Source organism: Carassius carassius, chromosome 18 (assembly GCF_963082965.1).
Source record: "Carassius carassius chromosome 18, fCarCar2.1, whole genome shotgun sequence".
NCBI classification, from domain to species: Eukaryota; Metazoa; Chordata; class Actinopteri; order Cypriniformes; family Cyprinidae; genus Carassius; species Carassius carassius.
The window spans coordinates 13,942,729-13,963,398 of record NC_081772.1 but is presented as its reverse complement, the minus strand read 5'-3'; the positions used below and the strand labels follow the sequence as shown (position 1 = coordinate 13,963,398).

At 39.3% G+C, this 20,670-nt stretch overlaps 2 protein-coding genes across 3 annotated transcripts in view; one reads left to right on the top strand and one right to left on the bottom strand.

The window, feature by feature from the left end:
• The first annotated feature begins 328 nt into the window (after positions 1-328).
• Positions 329-7,625, top strand: LOC132092464 (zinc finger and BTB domain-containing protein 2-like). The gene is made up of 3 exons (XM_059498707.1): positions 329-823; positions 3,966-4,146; positions 4,966-7,625. Exons 2-3 carry the CDS (start codon positions 3,974-3,976, stop codon positions 6,407-6,409), a joined length of 1,617 nt encoding a protein of 538 aa, XP_059354690.1. The 5' UTR covers positions 329-823; positions 3,966-3,973; the 3' UTR covers positions 6,410-7,625.
• Positions 7,626-9,565: 1,940 nt separating this feature from the next.
• LOC132092463 (A-kinase anchor protein 12-like) overlaps positions 9,566-20,670 on the bottom strand; it is a 43,662-nt gene continuing 32,557 nt past the window's right edge. For both annotated transcript variants that reach the window (XM_059498706.1, XM_059498705.1), the window contains 2 exons: positions 13,894-18,498; positions 9,566-11,311 (listed from right to left, as the gene is read on the bottom strand). In XM_059498706.1, the coding sequence (XP_059354689.1) occupies positions 13,898-18,498 (4,601 nt within the window). In that variant the 3' untranslated portion in view covers positions 9,566-11,311; positions 13,894-13,897. The remainder of the gene's footprint in view (positions 11,312-13,893; positions 18,499-20,670) is intronic.

Here is a 20,670-nt window from a genome sequence, read left to right as displayed (position 1 = left end):
AAACCCCGCCCAATGACCCAATCAGTCATATTTATTTATTTTTGTTTATTTTGTTATTTATCTAATATTTTAAATAATTTTAGTCATATGCTCATTAATTGATATATTTATATTTGTGCGTCTGGTAATTTTTTCAATATATATTTATTCAATATTTTAATATATTTATGTCGTTTTTACCCAAAGGATATTTGAATATATATTTTGTTGAAACACGTTTAATATTGATTATATATTTACACAAATCATAAGACTCATTACATTTATAGCAGCCTGTGGGTGTGAAATCATACCGCTCCAAATAAGACGCGCGTTTCTCGTGAGCCCATTTCTCTCGGCTGTAAAAGTGCACAGTCTGTCAACTGAAATGCAAATAGCCCTTCTGCGTGTATCTGTCTCGATACGTTATCTTCATGTAGGGGTGGGTAGCGTGACCTACGGCTATCCAACTCCACTAAAATCCGTTTATGTGTAACGTTCACCAGCGATCGTCGGCCCTGAATGATTGCTCAACATTCATCTCCGCCGCACCGCGAACACACGAGGAGAACGACACCCGTAACGATCACCGGAGCAGTCCTCTGGCGGCTCTTAGCGCCAAAGACCGTTTGTTTTGGCACCCCAGGGAAGTGGGTTTTACAACCGCTGTTTTTAAGCCCTTTTAGACAGTCATGTGATTGTAACGTAACCCGACCGGAAAACACCGACGACCATCGCCGCCAATGCTGCGTTTGAGAGGAACAGAGCAGCTGCGAGCCCAGCGGACAAGTCTCCCGGTAACAGACAACAACTCGAGGACTCCACACACTCACGCGGAGGAAAGGTACGCGTGTTTACACCCATCGACCTTTATCATTTAGTGCTTAATTTCTGTATTTGTTGTTTTTCGTTTAGTTTATTTATTCGGTGATCATCCCTTCCCCCCGTGTGTGTGTCCGTTTCACGAAGCTCCGTTTATTTGCTTCTCGTCTCTGATGGGTTTTTTTTTATCGCTGTTATTGTTATGAATTTTCGGCTATATTCACTGTAAGGTCGCTGGATTATGTGCTGATCGAGCAGAGAGTGTTTGCGCGTGATCGTATCAGTCATCACGTTGCAGTTTTTGACGGTTTATTTTCTATTTGCGAAGAAAAACAGATTGCGGAAGTGGTCGGTCTCTGCGGGAGATCTGTCCGCTCCACGTGTCTCCGTAGTGGGAGGAGCTAGTTTACAAACCCATTAGAACAGGTCGAAGCTGCACGATTGGTTTGGAGCTGGGACGTGTAGTCTCTCTGTGTGGAACTGCAACACTATATATTATATTTAGGTAACAGGAAACACCTGTAAACCGTTAATAAATGTACTTGGATCAAATCTGTCATGTCACTGTTTGTGTATTCCAGTAAATTTCGATGGTTGCTGAATGCCGGGTGACTTATTGTGAAAGCTTCACTCTATATGTGTAGCTAATTAATAGTTTTGCACAAAAATAATTTAACAGAATTTTATGAATTGTCTTAGAAATTCGGACATATCAGTCTTCTAGAAAAGGCTATTTTATTCCACTTCCTCTTGGGCGCTTCCATGTTGACTTCACATGACACATGCAATGAACATTTGTGGCCAACAGTCTGCTCTGGAACTTGAATAAAAAAACATATATTTTCTTCATGGGGTTAAATGATCTTTAAAAATTACTTCGAAATCTCTACTGTGAGCTACGAGGTTATTAGTAGATGGTGCATGCTTTTGTTGAAGCTGTCAGTCCACATTATTAAAAAAAAAGTGTTATAAATAATCATCAGTTCAACAGCAGAAATCTCCACCAATCAGACAATTGTGAAGAACTCTTTAGGGCCCGCCCCCTACCATGAAGCACCACAAATGGTGTAGAAGTCACCCTGTGTCCAATATGCCTACTTCTTTACTATATAGTAGGTGAAAAACAATAGTTGAGATGAGTAGCATGTCTGAATTCATAGTAAAAGGTGAAAAGTATCTGGATATCTACTAGTTCAGCTAGAACCAACTGCAGTACCTAACAGACAGGATGTGCTCTCAAAATACAAATGTATTTGCATATTGTGCAATAAACAAAAAATATTAATATTTTTATATAATCAATAGGTTTCCCCTTGGCTTTTAAATTGATTATTACCATTTTCAGTGGGTCATTGGATTGTAGTTCTTTCGGTGTGAGTCAGTATATTCCAAAATCACTGGTGCGATTGGATGATTGAAAGGAGCCATCCTAATGTTGACTTAAACTACAGTTCAGAAACATTTTGCAGTCTTTACACACAGCTATGTGACATTACAGTGAGTCTGTAGGCTCTGTGGACTTGTCTGTTCTCCACTAAAGAGGAGTTGAGAGGAAGTAGCCTCAGGAATGCTGCCTGAAGAGCGAGTCATTTGACACACAAAGCCTGCGATTGACCTTTAGGGTAATGGACATTCAAGGCACAGAGGCTGCTGAGCTGGTTCTGGTAGATGAGGGTTAATAACCTCAGAGATCAGGGTTCAGTATTCAAAGGTTGCCTCAGATGTTTGGCCCTTGGCTGGATCTGACTGCTCTGTTGGGGCCATGTTGTCAGGGTTACACCGTTGATATCACATGATAGCCGGACTGTTTTTATTCTGTCTTATCAGTTTCTTGTCTTAAAATCTCTAACGGATATCCCATCAGAATCAAGAAATCAGTTAATGTACTAGTGTTTTCTGTCTTGTTTTTTTATCCCTCCAGAATAACAATAAAAAAAGATTTGTTATAATTAGAGGTCTCAAATATTTAAATTTTGGGAGAATATGAAAAGTTTCAAATGTTATGAATATGATAACTACATGTTCCATTTAGAGTCATTCTGTTTAAAAATGTCTTGAGAATGCATAATCAACAAAAACTTCCTTCAGCTTGATCAATAGGAATCACCAAGAACAATAAATATAAAGATAACTTCATTAGCATCCAGTGAACGACATCATCTGTTTATTCCAAGAACACGCTTATCTGCTGCTTTAAATTAACAAACTCATTATAGCAGTATTAATTCTGATTGACTGTCAATGTTTGTAGTGTTCATTAGTTTGAAAATATTTTTCAGAAAGTGTACCTTTATCGTTATAGCTGTGATGTGGACTTTGCTATTCTTTAATAATATAATAACGATTCTTAGAACTATATGTTGGTTCCAATTACTCTTATACATATTGTTGTTACAAAATGTAGTTATATATGTCCTGTTACACATTTGTACTTGCACAAACCATTCAGGAGGTTGTTACATGTGTGTAGTTACAGAAATATTACAGCTGTAGATACTATGTAGCACTTTCTACCTACACTTGTGGTTACACACAACGTACACATGTAGTTACTTTGTAAGTACACAGGTATTAGGAACACTTAATATAAAGTAGGCCCAAAAACTCATTATTTTTGGGTGAACTATCCCTTTAAATGTTAATAAGAATTAGATTTGTCAATATTAAGAGAGCAGCAAAAGAAATAATATTTAGGATTCAAGTTTTATTAAATTAATTGCTATGAAAGCACTGTATGGACTGTGGACTGATTTAAAAGCACTGTAATGGAATTCTAGCCCTTAAAGTAACAGCACACCTTCTCTAAAAGCAACACAATTTAAGGTTCATGTTATTTCATTTTAGTTGCACAAATCATGGGGGAAGAGTTGTGTGCTAAAGTGTAATACTTGGGGTTAACGTATTTAAACAAACTCTAAGCATGAGCAATAGTAGTCTACTAGTTGTAGTATTCATATTCCAAGTGTACATTAGAGTTTAGCTTATTGTTTGGTTTTACAATCTTGGATTCATATTCATGGCTGTTCACTGCTGATTAAGTCCATATCAACAGACAACTAACAGCCTTCTTTCACTCAGCCTTTTTTTTTATTTTTTATTTTTTGAGGCATTGTGGTCTGTAGTAGACAGGAAGTTGACTGTCATCTCTGGCCCTTTCTGTGTAGGTGGAAGTATGGAGCTGGCCAATCATGGTCTTATCCTTCTGCAGCAGCTCAACGCACAGAGGGAGTTTGGCTTCCTGTGTGACTGCACAGTCGCCATCGGCGATGTCTTTTTCAAAGCACACAAGGCCGTGCTGGCCGCATTCTCGAACTACTTCAGAATGCTATTTATACACCAGGACAGGTAACAGCTTTATGTGTGATTTATGTGTGAAGTCCATTTTGTGCCTAAATTAGGAGTATGTTGATATGGTAAGCTGATAACTGTTCTCATGTTTAACATAAAAAATTTTTTTTAAATGCTACAAGTAAATTTAGGCATCACACGTTATAATGTGCAATATGAAAAAGGCTTGAATACACTACATGTCTTTTTCAAATCTGAATGGATTTGGGCATCATACTGAATGACACACTACCAGATTTTCATGTCGTCCTGAAGACTACAAACTCACGCAGTATAATGTGCCTCATTGCTAGGGGATGCATGACAAACATCAAACATAATTAATATCCTCTGACTGGACTCAATCATAGTGCGAAGCTGAAAAAAATGTACACTACATGATTTTTTGCTAAATTTGTCAAATCCAACCGCCAAAAAACTGCACATTGGCTCTTAATTTTGGTAACTAGCGTCAACTAGTCTTGGTCGTAATGAGGCAAAAATGGGCAAAAGCTATGTATTTTATTCCAACCTTGAAGATTAAAGTAACATTAACATTAGATAATCTACATTTAAACTGTAATGGGACAAAACGCACAATTATCAACTGGACAAATAGCCAATATTGATAATTGATACCAACAGATTGTGCATGTAAGTCTAATCATTATATTGAGATTTATAAAAAAAATTTAATGGGTAATGATGCCATAAATGCCTTATTTAGGGATAAACATTTGTGCTAAAAGTTAAGATATTAAAGCACTTCCATAGCATAAAGATTGGTGGGGTTTTTTTTTCAACATTGAATCTTTGTCCCTTTATCCTCTCAACCAGTGACTGTGTTCGTTTGAAGCCTGCTGACATTCAGCCCGACATCTTCAGCTACCTCCTCAATCTGATGTACACCGGAAAACTGGCGACACAGCTTATCGACCCAGCTCGTCTGGAGCAGGGCGTCAAGTTCCTCCATGCGTATCCTCTCATTCAGGAGGCAAGTCTGGCTAGCCATGCGACTCATGCGCACCCCGAGGTTAGCCTTCCCCTGTCATCCTCTCTTTATGGCATTCAGATATCAGACCAACAGGCCACACTCACGAACCGCCCCTCAGCGAGAACACATCTCTCTTCGGCGTTCGACTCGGAAGGTGGCGGTTTGCTCGATGGGAAGTGCATGGCCACAAACAAAGCTACCTCACTGACTCAGCCTGTATCCAAGCACAGGCAAGCTCTGTCAGAAGCGGAGATGGAAGCATCCGCGAGCATCAGTCAGTTTGTGAGGGAAGGCGGCGAGATGGAAACATCTGTAAGTGAGGCCCCATCTTGCTCCCTGAGCAGCAACACCATTCGGCATGTGAAGCCCAGCATCATGAGAAGAAGTTCCTCTCTGAGGAAGCATTATACGTGCCATGTATGTGGGTTTCGCTTCACCCAGCGAGGAGCCTTACGAGAGCACCTGCTTCAACACACTCAGGCTATGCTCCCCCTGGTGTTAGAGTCTGGTGGTGCGGCTTCCCCCATGCTAACTGGAGGTGCCGCCACACCAGAGGTGGAGGAAGTTCTCAGAGGAAGCGAAGCCGCTGCAGCCACTCCCATCATCGTGGACGGTGCCAGTGACAGTGAGCAACATGTGTACTCAAGAGACTCACCTCATCCTGAAACAGCTATGCCTGTCCCAACGACAACTGCAGTCAGCCTGTGCATGGTGCAGCCCCAGGCTGACACTCCACCTCCATCCGATATCGCTGATATCGACAACCTAGAGGGTGCAGCTGACATGGAGCGGGAAGTGAAGCGGAGGAAATATGAGTGCTCCACTTGTGGCCGCAAGTTCATCCAGAAGAGCCACTGGAGAGAGCACATGTACATCCATACGGGAAAGCCGTACCGCTGCAGCGCTTGCGGCAAGAGCTTCTGTCGGGCCAATCAAGCAGCCCGGCACGTTTGCATGAATCTGGGCTCAGAGCCAGCGTACACCATGGTAGACCGACAGAGCATGGAGCTGTGCGCCGCGGACGACTCCAGCCAAATGGAGGCGCTGTTTCTCGGCTCTTCTGGGAGACCGTACAAATGCAATGTGTGTGAAATGACCTTCTCCAGCCCCAATGAGGTGATCAAGCACCTGTGCTTCAACCAGGGTGCGCTCTCAGTTGGAGCGGCTGGAGAAATGGCCATCAGTGGGCTGAACAGTGACAGCCTGGCCAAAGACGAAGGCTCGGATTCATCCAGTGGTGGGCCGTTGATAACGCCCATCAAAACTGAAGAAGTCTTTGTTGAATAGCTTTGCATTCATCCACTTCAAAGTATTGTTTCTTTTAATGTATTGCGTTTCAATTGTGGGTAAATTATGATCAGAAGTTAAGCTACAGATGGAAAATTCTGTTATATTGTCTCTTTTTTTCTGGGGATTTTACTTCTGGAAAGTACTGAAATCTACTACTACTTTCTGCTTTTTTAACACTCATAAATTTGGTTACTATATTTATAACAGATTGAAAGCATATTTAGTCCAACAAGTCAAATTCCTGCTTCATTCTGTATTTCTTTCAAGGAGTTTATTAGTTACTTGGGTCATTTGTTTGGGTAGTTTGTGTTTCTTCCTGTCTAACAGCATACAGAAAAAAGGATGTAGTGAACTGCTGTTATCCTGCGTTTGTCACAGTGCAGATCAGCCGTAGACCTCATTAGGTTGGATTGGTAACTCAATTGAATATTTAAAACATTAAAGCCACCAAATTATTAGTTTTTGGGTACAGCACCAAAATTTATTTTGAAAATAAAATTACATTTTCTGAGCCGCTAAATGTGGGTCTTGATTTAGGATGAACATTCACTACCTCAACCGGTTTCAAACTAACCTTAAATTTGCATCAAAGGGTCTAGGATCAAAGGCAACTTTATCTTCCAGTGCCTCCGGGAAGGGTTGCACAGATTTCAAAGTTTTTTTTTTCACACTGTTTCTAATTTCTCATTACATGCGTTGGGTTAGCAAGAGCAAGGTGGAATTGTAGATAACCTTCATGCAGTGCCAGATTACTTGTCAAACATCATAATTTATATTTTTAACATGACCCACAATATATTTGCCTAATTATTCCACTTTTGTAATTTCACATTTATTTGTTACAGTGCTTTTTTGTGCCATTGTCGCCTAAATGATAAACATCCACGCTGTGAAACTGGTTGGCGGCAGCTCATCAGCAGTCTGGTTGTGTTGCTTTCACTGTGGTTCAACATGTTTACAGTTGTGCTGTGTGTTTAATCAAAGTTGTTACTGTGTGTGAATTTAGAAAACACTGTGGCCAATCGTACACATGTACATAACGTTGCTTGAAGGGAGATATTTCTGGCACTGTTCGCCGATTTAATTTTGCCATGAAATGATTTGCTTGAATATGCTCTCAAATTCCCTATTTTTGAGTTTTATATACATTTTCTAATTGTATGTACAGTGCTTTATTTACAAAGAATTTTATTAATATTATCGAATGATCCATTATAGTGTCTGTATATTTGTCATCTCATTAGCTGTCTTTGTTTTAATGAACCTGACAGTGAGGTCATGCTGTAAAAGCACTGATATCTACTAAAGATCCCTGACTACTCCCATCAATATACTTGTGATACATCAGGAAACTTAAAATCAGGGCAATTTACATTCAGTGCTAAATATTTCTTCCATCTTTCTCTTTGTAAAGACCTGTAGGAATTTATTGTAAGAGCACTGTGAGTTAAGTTACTACTGAAAAGCTAATTAGAACCCAGGAATGGCCATGTATTGTTTTTTTTTTACTTAATTTTGACAAGGCCTCTGGTTTCTTAAAGGGGTCATATGATGCGATTTCAATTTTTCATTTCTCTTTGGACTGTTACAAGCTCTTGGTGCATAAATAAGATCTGTAAAGTTGCAAAGACTAAAGTCTGAAATCCAAAGAGATATTCTTTATAAAAGTTAAGACTTGTCCACTCCCCCTGAAACGGCTCGTTCTAACACGCCCCCACATATCTACGTCACTATGTGGGAAGATTTGCATAACGCCGCCCAGATGTTCATGCAAAGAAAGGAGTTCCTTTTATTCTCATTGTAGTATTGTTGTTACCGCCGCCGCCATGGCATATAGATGCTGTGTGTTTGGTTGTGAAAGCCAAACTACTTTGTTTGGGCTTCCAAAAGAGGACGATATCTGCTTCGTCATGCCTGGAGCTGATCCGTGCTGGTTGCTGAGGAAATACATCAACTTTGCACTGTGGATCGCCGGATTGGCTTTCACAGTAGATGAAGTGGAGTCCAGGCCGGGGTCCTCACATGTGTTTGCCGCAACCCCAACGGACGCTCCTTCATAGAATCCACCACCAGGCACCGTTCTCGAGCCTGCCCACCTCCGCTCACTCAAGGCCACGGTGTGTGACGCTGTTTTGTTGAGAAAGCGAAACTACTTAGTTTGGGCTTCCAAAAGAGGACATGACTAGAAGTCATGTTTATATCACATTTCTAATGGGGTTTTATGTTTATGTTTCATCGCTCCGGCCGGATAGGGCATCACAATGTGTTAAGGGGTGTAACATTTCCATCACACGCTTGAGGTATTCGGCAAATCACAATGCACTGGATAGCTAGCCAATCAGAGCACACCTCACTTTTCAGACTGATGAGCTTTGTAAAAATCTATGCGTTTCTGAAGGCGGGGCATAGAGGAGAAACAATAATGTACAGTATGTGGAAAATAACGTGTTTTTTAACCTTAAACCGCTGGAACACATTTCATTACACCAAAGTTTTTTATTTTTAGCAGCATTATATGACCCCTTTAATTGTAATCATACATCAGGCAATGTCATGCTTTTGTTCTGTAGTATTGTTACAATTCTTTATTTGTACAAATGCAAGTTGTTACTCTTTGAGACAGTTATAGGGAGGGGAGGGGTAAAGGTGCACCTTGACGAACCCCAAAGCTATAAGGCAAACATACTGTGATCTCTCGCTCCTCAGGAACATGAACGGTTGTCTCTGGAAAAAATACTTCCTTTGCATTTTCATTGTGAATAATGGTAATAAATCCTTATGTTTTTGAAATGTGTATTTATTTCCTTAATATACAATACTGAAAACCTTTCTAAAAAACTTTTATTAAAGATCACTGTATCCTTCACTTATGTGAAACAAACACTTTTATAACATTAAATAGCGCTGCTTATTTTGGAAAATAATTTATGTAAACAGCAATTTTCTTCACGTCTGGTTGTGTGAGCCACAAGATGGCACCATTGGGTTTTTATAAGAGGTGCCACAACACCAGAACTTGCAAAAACTTTAACATTACCAGCAGTTCACTTATACCAATTCAGTTATATATACTTAGATTGGTTTTTCTGTATCCTCCCAACACCTATCAATACACACAAACAGAACAAAGGGCAATGAAAAGAAAAGGCAAGCTTGATTTACGCTAGCTTTATTTAAATGAAATATAGACATGATTTTGTAACCATACTATTAACAGCTTGAAGAATACAAAAAGAAGTGAGACTCATGCTACTGGTATATAACACTCCTTAATGGTTTCGTTGGTTATTTGTTAATATTACAATATGACTTGAGGTACATAGGTATACAATTTGTACAAATGTTAAAGAGCTTCACAGTAGACTATTATAAAAAGCTAGGAAAAGAATGTGAGTGGGCTGTTCATTCAGAGCGTGACAGTAGTAGCTAGCAAAGCTGTTTTTCTATTCAAAATAATGCACCGCTGTGCAGACTCGGTCATTTGCAGACTTTCTGAATGTTGACCAGCATATACATTTCAAGAATCACATATTAAAAAATAAAAAGACCTGAATTTACTACAGTTTGCTATCATCATCATCCAAATACACAACTGTCACTCATTTACATTTGATTTTGAAATGCTTTCCTCATCTTCCTGTCTGCATGTATGGCTATTATATATGCCTACTCACTTCAAAGAGACTGACAGTAAGGCATCTACGACGTCTTTCAAAGAAATAGTCCTTGATACAGAGATAAGGAATGTGAAAAAATATTCTACTAGATTACTGAATAACCACATATCAGTGAATTAAAACCACATGTAACCTGTGTTGGGAGAGTTTACCAATACATGATGTTACTTCAATTCTCTTTGCACAATTATCTCAGAATTTCTTTTAACATCAGGTGCATTTTTGGTGTTGAAACATGCATTGGCTAAGGCTGTTAAACAGTGAAGTGCACATGTAAGCTGAGGATAATAAAAAGAACAATTTCTAAATGTTCCCTCCCTACTCACGCAGGCAGACATTTATCATCATGATCATCAGTCTTCACAGGGTACCACTAAAAGCAAATCAAACTCATCATCTGACTCTTACAATCTTTCATTAATCACACATTAATGGTGAGACTGTTCATTGTGATTGTATATGATAAATACACATAATAAAAAGACAACATTTCACAGTAAGGGACGAAGAAGTGGTAATCTACACAGTGAGAATGGAAATGATAATGGCTGGATATTGTGTTTCAGAGTTAACTGAATTTTACCTTATTTTCACATTACAGCCCCAGCATATTATGCACTTTTCTCATTTGCTATAGCTGTAGAGGGTGTATCTGTACCATGTTTGTTAAAATTACTTGTCTAAATAATATTTTGTAGTTTTACACCAGCATGATGCTGATGCTTTTTTTTAGAAGGTTAAAACATGTTTGAAATGGTTGAAAGAATATTCTAGATTTAGATACAATATACAAAATAACAACCCACCAACTTCAACACCACAGACACAAATACGCTCATATAAGAACAACACATACATATACTCTCCATTCGACAACTAATAAAAAAGAAAATGTTCATCACAAAAGCTGCAGGTGGGGAAATGGCACCTGATGCAATTTGGCAAAAATACAGGAAAGTGGGAGTAGAGGGGATCCCTCAATGACTCCAGTGAGGTGCGAGACCTTGCGATACAGCAGCTGAGTTATAAGTAATATGGAAAAAAGAAAAGAGGGGTGAATGGATGGATTTAAGGAGAGAGAGAAGGGAGATTGGCCTCAAGTCTCCTGCTCTGGGAGTTGGTACAGAGCACTGTCTCTTATTATCCTCCATGGCTGCCATTCACTTTCTGCTTTCCGGGAAAGCTCTGTGCCCCAGTCATGTGACCACTTTCTGCACGCAGACTGCAAGACAAAAAGAATGATCAGAAAAAAAAAACAACTCTAGCACATTAGAATTTTGTTTTCAATACATTCCTTACAATGCTAATTCTGCTAATTCAAATGCTATCCTTGCTGAAAATCCCAGAATAAACCAGGATGACTTCCATAATGATTCATGCTAGTAAGTACTGGTATTGTGCTGCTTTAGCTGGTAGACCAGAAAAGTCATGATGTTCTCAAGCAAAATGGAGCTGGTGAAGCTGGCTTACAAGCAGGGTTGAGTGCGAGTAGGCCAGCAGTCTGTAAGCAAGCAGTGTGTTTGGGAATATATATATATATATATATATATATATATATATATATATATATATATATATATATATACATATACATATATATATATATACATATACATATATATATATATACATATATATATATATATATATATATATATATATATATATATATATATATATATATATATATATATATATATCAAACTGGTGAAAGAAACATTTCAAATGATTTTTTTCATCAAATTCAAAGGATCTGTACACAAATAAGTTCAAAACATTTAAAACGAGCTAGTGTACATTGCAATACACGAACATTTAGAGATATGAAAACAAAGAAAAATGTTAAATAATATACTAAGCAGTTTGTTCAATAGCATGGTTATGAGAAGTTCTTGATCATGAAAGTTGCATTCACTACATGAACCACACAAATGAAATAAAGCCATTATGAAAACTGAGCAGTGTTCATTTAACACTGATGATTTTGCTGTGCAAATAAACATGTAACCTGCATTATGTGTTTTTCTTTATTAAATTATTTATTACAATTAATTGGATAATTAGTCATTATTACTATGAACACAAACTAAGAAATGTGAAATGTAACGTGTGAGTTCTGTTGTGGTTTTGCTGAGATACCAGCACCCAGAAGATAATATTCTGGTCCACCTGCACACCAGCATCCCAAGCTGATCTGTGCATGCAAAGTATATACTTACTTCCCGTGCTGGGAACCAGCAAACCAGCAACCAGCATCCCATACTGGTCCCAGCATTCAAAACATACCTTATATGCTGGTGACCAGCAATGCTGGAATTTTCAGCAGGGATTTCAAACTGTATTATGCCTAGCACTCTTTTCCTCTATTCTTTTCTCATAGCTGTTTAATCAATAAACACGACAAGTTACTATCCTATGTACTTTCCATACTATCCATTATTTCACATGAATGCACTTATCTGCATTGCATCTTCCGGCCACCACTGTCTCACTCTGTTTGTATGACTCAGCACAAGGAACCAAGGCAAAGGGGGCAGTGAGAGAGAAAAGAGAATGAGCAGTGCACCAAAGCTCATGCTGCGATGCTATAGTTCACCAGCCTCTGCTGTACTGCAGTGCTGAATTAGCACTCATCAAACATTTTACAGACACACCCAGATCTCTTCTCACATTCCTTTTCTTTTTGCCACACTTGGGCTCACTGTACAGTATAATTATGTTAATAGATGCTGAGTAAAACTAATTAGCAATACTTGATATGTATTTATTTTATGGAGTTGCCACTGATTTCACTTTTTTGTGCAAATGCATGTAAACATAATAGGTGTAATAATGATAGTATGTTTACATGCCTTTTAATAGTTTGATTTGAGTCAGAATAAAACAATAATTCATATTTTTAAAATATCATGTAAAAGTAGACAAGTAATGCAATTGTAGCTTGGCTTCATTGAGCATTTAAAAACATTATTTTGACTACAATTGACCTCAGCACTGTCTCTCCTCCGAAAGTTGGGTGTCGTGCAACATGCATTCAACCCTTCAAATATTTGATTATGTATTTTTTACTTTTTTTTAATTTTTTGATTATGTACTTAATTTAAGGACAGATGAAGACCAGCTGTAGCTCAATTATTACTGAACATTTCAATCTACTTACTGTAATGTAGTATTACCCTTCATGTGTTAGAAGCCAGCATTCTATAATAATAATTTCTTGGGAAAACTGACGTGAAGTACTTCATGAAGAATACTGCTATTCAATTCTCCAAGGCTTAATGCATTGAGAAAAATAAATCAAGATATTAAGTTTTATTATCTCAGCTTATGTGCTGATTTGACACTACTAAGGGTTTTATTTGATCATAAAGTGTATCTTATCAGATGAATTGGTTCTCTAACTACATATTTGATGATAAGAAAGCGCATTAGGGAGGGGGTGGGGAATTATACTCTGTCTTTCACCACAAGTTCATCTCTCTTCCCACAACTTCCCTTTAAGACCCAACATACAAAGTGAAGGGTCAGGCAGCAGCATTCCTGCTTTGATATTGAAGGTCCCTTGGTTACTGGTACATGGAACAAAAGCTTTTTCATCTTACCAAATGGAACCCCCCCAATAAAACTAAGAACCACTGAGGTTTTTAAAAAGGCACCATGCAAAAACTGTGATAAGGAATGTGGAATTTTTTTTGATGGACAAAACTACCTTTGGAAACCTTGTAATATTTTTTATATAATTTTCTTGATTTACATTTAAAATGCAAAAATAAAACGACCAATTTCAAGTTAATAAAGACTAACCTGCTCATGACTCTGTGACAACCTCTGTGGAGACAGGCTCGATTTCTTTCCTGACCTCCTCCATTCCCTCCTCCGCATTTGCGGTCTTCTCATTAGCAGTCTCCAGTTTGGCAGGTACATTTTCAGCATCTGTCTTTTGACAATCTGGATCTCTGGACACTACCTGGTTTGTCGTGTCCTGTGTTGAAACATCTGATTGAGGCTCTTCCAAGTCTTTTTGAGGCTTGTCTTCTACTGATTTCTGACCCTCTGAACTTTCTTCTTTCATGTTAGTCCCCGGGTCTTGAACAGGTTCATCATCTGCATTTATGACATTTATGACGCCAACTTTAAATTCCTGTGCAGTCTCAATCTGTACCTCCTGTGCCATTTGACACTGCTCAGCCACAATCTGGTCTTGACTTGCACCTGTAACAGATGTTTCTGTCATCTTTTCTTCCGTTAAGGATTCTGAAACCTCTGAAGCTTGTGTCAATTGCTGGATTTCTGTTGGCACTTCCTTGGGATGTGATTCAGCTTGACTTTTTCCTTCTTCACTTTCTGAAGTTCCACTAAACTTTTTCTCTTCTGCTTGCTTAAGTTCGACTTCACCCTTTGTTACTTTTGTTTCTTGATGCACATCTTCCACAGAGACTGTGGCAACCTCCTCATTTTGAGGTTGGATTTCATCTGTGATAGAAACTGTTTCTGTAATCGGAATGGTGTCGTTAACTGTTGTCACTGGTTTCTCAGTGTCCATGTGAGTTTGTGCATCATCATCTTCGCAGATATCGTTAGATGCTTTTGGCTTCTCTGGGCTTGTTTCTAGAGGAGCTTTTTCCTCCAAAACAACATCTGTTGAAAGGTTTTCCTCAATCATCCCATAAACTGCTGGGGCCTCTTCAAATTTGACATCTACTGATGTGGTACAGCATTCTACCTCCTCAGTAGGCTTCTCAGGCATTTTCTGTTCTGCATGTGGCTCAGCAAGGTTCTCTACAACATTTTGAATGACCTCTTGCACAATAACACTACTCTGTTTCTCAATGATTTCTGCTTCTGTCACTTGGGTTGCTTGGATCATTTCAGTTTCTTCTTTCCCATTTTCAATAACTTCCTCAACCACAATACTAACTTTTGTTGAGGTTACTTCTAAGTTTCCCTCAACAATTTCTTGAGCAGAGTCAACCTTAGCCTCGTGCACTATAACCTGGATTTTGTGGTCACCTGTGGGAAGAACAAGAGGAACATTTTCCATAAGAGTTTCATGAGCTAGATCGTCTGAATGGGATTCTGTCATTTCAGATGTTGAGCTTATAACACAAACAGTCTCTTTCATGATTGCAAATTCTTCAGTGGCGGCTATAACAGAAATGGGATCTTCTGTAGACCCAGCAGTTTGAGAAGCAGGGACCTCTGGAAGGTTTGCCATGACCTCCTCTGTTACAGCCATGGCAACTCCCTCCATACATGCTACCTCAACTGTGGCTTTAACTTCTTTAACATCCTCCAGTTCTTGCACTTTCTCACCTTCAGCAACAGCAACTTCAGTGACTTCTACAGTTTGAGCACAGATTGAATCTTCGACAGTTGGTTCAACAGGACTTGCAGCCTCAACCTGAGGGGATTTTTCTGCCACCACCGGCTCTTCAAGAAACTCTGGTTCCTGTTGTACAGAATTAATGAGCGCTACTTTGACTGCTGCTACTTCTTGGAGATCAGTCACAGACTCAGATTCAGGTGTCTCCTTTATCTCTTCAAACTGTGTTTTCTCCTCAACAGCATTTTCTGTGAGCTCTGTCTGACCTCCACTCATCTGAGCCTCATGAATCTCATCCTCAGTCACAGTGGCCTTTTCAGTCTCTTGTGTTTTGTCTTCAACAGCCAACTCTGTGACAAGCACCTGGCTAACAACTGTTACAGACTCTACTGAAGACTTCTGAGTGAGGCTTTCTTCCACAACTGCCTTTATTTCACTAGTGTCAAGGCCAGTGCAAACAGCAATTGCCTCTGTTTTCTCATGTGCAACTAAGACTGTTTTCTCTTTCTTGATAGCTGACTCGACCAAAAGAGCATCAGTGGTGACTGCAACTTCGTTTTCCTGTTCCTTAGTCATGGTGACAGCGACTGCATTTGTGATAAGGTTGAAAGTTTCCACAGCTTCTTGTAGTACTATATCTGTCTTTTTCTCTACACAATCACCTGGGACAGGAGTTGTCTCACCTGATGTAACTGGTGATGCTGTAACACGTGATACAGCAGAAACCATTTCAGTCTCCTCAACTTGTTCTAGGGCCGTAACTGCTTCTGAAGTAAGCTCAACAATGTCCTCTGCAATAGTGTTATCAGCTGATTTGGGTGTGGCAGCTGTGTTTCCTTCTTCGGGTATGTCGCTCAATTGCTTTCCTTCTGTGTCATCCTCAACTTTTTCCACAGTGGTTGAGATCCAAGATGGCGATCTATCCTTAGCTGAGGCTTTTTCCTGAGTGACTGGTGCAGATTCTTGCTCCACTTCCTCTGCCTTAACAGCAACTTCTGCAGCTGGTTCATTTTCATATTCTGAAAGAGGCACCACAGCTGGAGTGTCAGAATCATCCTCTGCAGAGCCAATGTTAGAAGAGATCTGCTCTTGTTTACCATCAGACTTCTTCTTCCTGCGTGGAATCAATTTCCTCAAAGAGAAAGAGGATTCTTCTTTGGGAGCTTCACTGTCAGAGGTTGTATGCTCGGGGCCTGAGGCATCATCAGACTTGTCTTCTGCTTTAGGTTTCTTTCTGTGGGTTACCATCCTCTTGAAAGATTCCCAGGTAGACACCTCTTCCTCTGGTTCAGATGAAGAAGCCAAATTATCATGGTCAGCTTCGCCAGAGCTTACAAGAGGTGACTCAGCAGCCTTTGCCTGCTCTTCTCCTGACTGCTGAACTTCTTCCTCAATGTTAGGTTCTTCATTATCAGAATCAGAACTCTTTCTTGCCCTTTTTTTAGCTGACCCCACACAAATAAGGGCTTCCCAGGACACAGATGTATCCATTTTTCTTTTTGGTTCCTCTGAAACTGGTTCAGGCTTCTCAACTTTTCCCTCAGCCTTTGATTCTGTCTGTGATTCTTCTTTAGACTCAGATAGTACTTCTTCAGAAGGTTTAGGCTCATCGGTTTTCTCATCAAAGGTGGCACTCTCAGTTGAAGACAGGGTAGAAGATTTGGGTTTGTCTCCAGGTGCTTCATCTTCGCTCTCAGAGGGCCTTTTGACACGTTTTTTTGGAGTGACTAGCTTTTTGAAAGACGACCAAGGTAAAATTCCATCTTTCTTCTTCTCACTATCAGAAGTGACTGGTTCACCATTAGTCTCCACAGCTTGAGCTACCTCAGCTTGAGTTACCTCAGCTTGAGTTACCTCCACTACAATATGCTCACCAGATTCTTCTGGAGACGATGCTCTGCTGTCAGGTTTCTGGGGCTCAGCTGACTCAGTGGATGACTGGATGTTTTCAGCAACTTGTTCACTTGATTCTGTTTGTTTTGACTCTGCTTCTTTCTTACTCTTCTGCTTTTTGGATGACAGCTTTTTTAGTCCTGCTCCTGTAAACAGCTTCTTTAGTGGGCTTCCCTGAGCCTTGGATTTCTCCTGAGATGACAGGATTTCAGCTTCAGTTATCACCGCTTCTGAAACATCTTGCTTGTCAATTGTTGGTTTTGAATCATCAGTGGCTTGAACTTCAGCTTCACTTGCAGCCTCAGCTTCTACTTTGAGATCTTGTGGCTCTTCTGTCTCAGTGGAAGTTATTTCAGTTGTAATTTCAGCTTTAGTTTCAACCTTTTCAGAAGGTTTCTCTATCTGCTCACCCTCAGCTGGTTCTTTCTCTGCATCCACTTTAGCTTCCTCTGTACCCTCAATAGCACCCTCTGCTGTCTCCTCAGTTTCCTTAATGTCCTCCTCTGCAGACTTTTCCTTTACTTGTTCCTCATCTTTGGGCTTTTTGAAGCTTGTCTTCTTCCGAAGGTTAGAAAAGATTCCCTGGGTGAAAAACCTCTTAAAGGGACTCTGTGTTTCTTGAGAGAGTGGACTTGTGGGCGATTCAGTTGGTGCTTCTGATTCTGGTTCTTTCTCTGATATTGACTCAATTTCTTCAGCAGATTTTTCAGTCACCTCACTGGCCTTTTCAGTCTCTGATGGGACATCAACTACAGTTTGGTCTGCTGTTTCTTCTGCCTTATCAATCACTTCTTCAGTCGTGGCCTCTTGGTCTTTTTCTGTAGTCTCTGGTGATTTGTCTTCCACAGATTTGTCTTCCTTTGTTTCAGGCTCCTCTTTCTTTTCCTCAGAAGTTGCATCTGCACCACTCTCTGCTTCCTTCACTGTCAGCAGTTGCACAGGCTCAGTCTTCTCATTCTTGTCTTTCTTCAGTGTGAACTTGAATCCAACAAAACGGAAGATCTTCTTGAAGCCCACCTCATTGACCGCCTCTTGTTTTTCCTCTTCTGCCTTCTCTTCTGTAGCTGTAATTTCATCTACATTTGCAGAATCATCTCCTTTCTCTCCATTAACCTGAGGGGCAACCTCTTCTTGATGCACCTCAATTGTTTCAGGGCTGTCTTCTTTTTGGGTGATGGTGTCCATCTGGCCAACTGTAATGTAAAATATGCAAAGTTTTAGTAAAGTTTCTAAATTTTTATTTCAGTTACATTATTCCAAGTTACTTAAGTTCACACTTAATAGCATAAATCAAATCATCATCATTGGAATCATCAAGGAATGAAATTAATAAATCTCAAATATCAGATTATTCATTAAATATCATAACATTTATGAAGTCTTATAAAACTCATTTGTCTCTTATGGATAGCCAGTTTTCAACAGGTCTAAGTGTAGAAAAACAAGTTAAGAGTTTTAAAAGCAAAATACATGATCTAGTGATATAATTAATTCAAGATGAAGAGCTGTGGCATTTGAAGGAAATCAGAGCCACATTGCTAGAAAACCTACAAAACCTTTTTGTCCCCTGTACAGATTTAATCAGGCATATGATGGAGATTTGATATTAATTTCACATTTTCTGGTCTCTTGGGACACCAAAAAAAAAAAAAAAAAGGGAAATGATGACAACATTTAACATCAAGGCAACCAGGGGAAATTTCCATGTTGTAAGCTTCACAGTTATGCAGGATATGTTGCCAAACTTTTGGACTATGAAATTGGCCTTATTTAATAAAACACAATGACGTCACTTTATTAAACTTCTTTAAGCCTGTATATGTGCCCAGTATCTAAGCTTCCAAGACAAAATGTTACAACTAAAATGGCAACAGGTGAGATAAACAAGAGAACACACACATACAAACTCATAATGTCTTGAATTCCTCCCATGCCTATCTGTGTTTTGACAAGAGTGGGTTGGTTTTGAGGGTGTGGGGCTAGGAAGAGGGAGTCGGGTTCACATGTAGTGTGAGCCTCCTAGAGGCCCAGTTTCCCTTTGACATCCAACCTAGCAAGGGACTGTTCACATCTGGCTCTGATTGCTCTTGCTCTAGGGTCTGAAACCCACCCAGTGACTTTAAAAACAAATTCCAAGCATTTTTAATGCATGGATATCACATTACTTGGCTTCCTAAACACTTGTATGACACAGGCCAAGATAAAGAGGCAGCAAAGCATTTATCTATCAAAACAACTTAAGCCAGAGATCAAAATTATTTATAAATTGTTCTAGAAGGATTTATTTTTTATGTGACTGGTAAAGTCTTGGACTTATTACCCTAACCTTGAAAATTTGACACCTAAACAACAGGAACGGCTTATATCTACTGCCTGCCATCATATCAGATTCTTAGGACAACATACATTCATTAAAATAAAATACAGATGCTGTTTATGCTGTAGTGGTCGCTCAGTGAAGAAGTACTCTTATATTTATAAGTCCATTTTCTGTTTATTTAAAACTAAAAAGAAGTTCTGTGTTTTCAATGTATGCTTTAAATTTAGTGAAGGACAACCCTAATCCCACAATTCAACAGGGATGCAATGGCATCCCCATCCCCCTACAATACAACAAACCACCCCCACCCCCCCCCACAGACAAAACCAAATTTCAAAACTTCAGCTTAGGAAGACTGTATTGTGTTGTCCTCTTTGTCTCACAATAGGCCTGTTTTTTTCCCTGCTTTGGCTTAAAGGGGTGGGGGGCCCACACTGTTGTCCATCCTGGAACTTAAACTTCCATGATGAAAATCCTTGTTGTAAAATGAGAAAAAGGCATTATGGGAAGCCATATAGAATAACAAATAGAAATGTCTTGTTAGTCCTGGTGATATGGAAGACTAATTAGCAAAACAATTAGCAAGTCTTTTAGTTTAAACATTCCTGGTTGTGTAGAAGTGTTCGGAAAAGAAGGAAAGTTGGGTGGGATCAAAATCTCAGAGTAGTACACTAAACAGGCAAACATAAGAAAGCGGCCCTCATATATAATAAAACTAGAAACCGGCCTTAAACATGCAGTCATTTTTTTTCTTCGTTGTTTACATTATACAGGATTTGAGAGATCTGCAACTACGGATGATATGCTCTTAATTCATCTTTACATTATTTTACAAATGTCTCATTTGGGTGTATTCCAGGAGGTTTCTTCATACACTGTTGTAATGTTTTAACTATGAAGGACACACATTTTCATGTAAAAAGGACACACTGCTGTTGCTTGACACTGGAGACAGGGAGGCTCTGTATATGTGCAAATTTATATTTACATGAACACGAAAGACAAAATGGGTCAAACTTGGTGAAACCACCAGTTGCCTTACATT

Excerpts from the sequence above, each read along its gene's own strand:
- LOC132092464 (XM_059498707.1), top strand. The coding sequence starts at position 3,974 with ATGGAGCTGGCCAATCATGGTCTTATCCTTCTGCAGCAGCTCAACGCA. Across the intron at positions 4,147-4,965 it reads CTATTTATACACCAGGACAG|TGACTGTGTTCGTTTGAAGC; the intron begins GTAACAGCTTTA and ends CCTCTCAACCAG.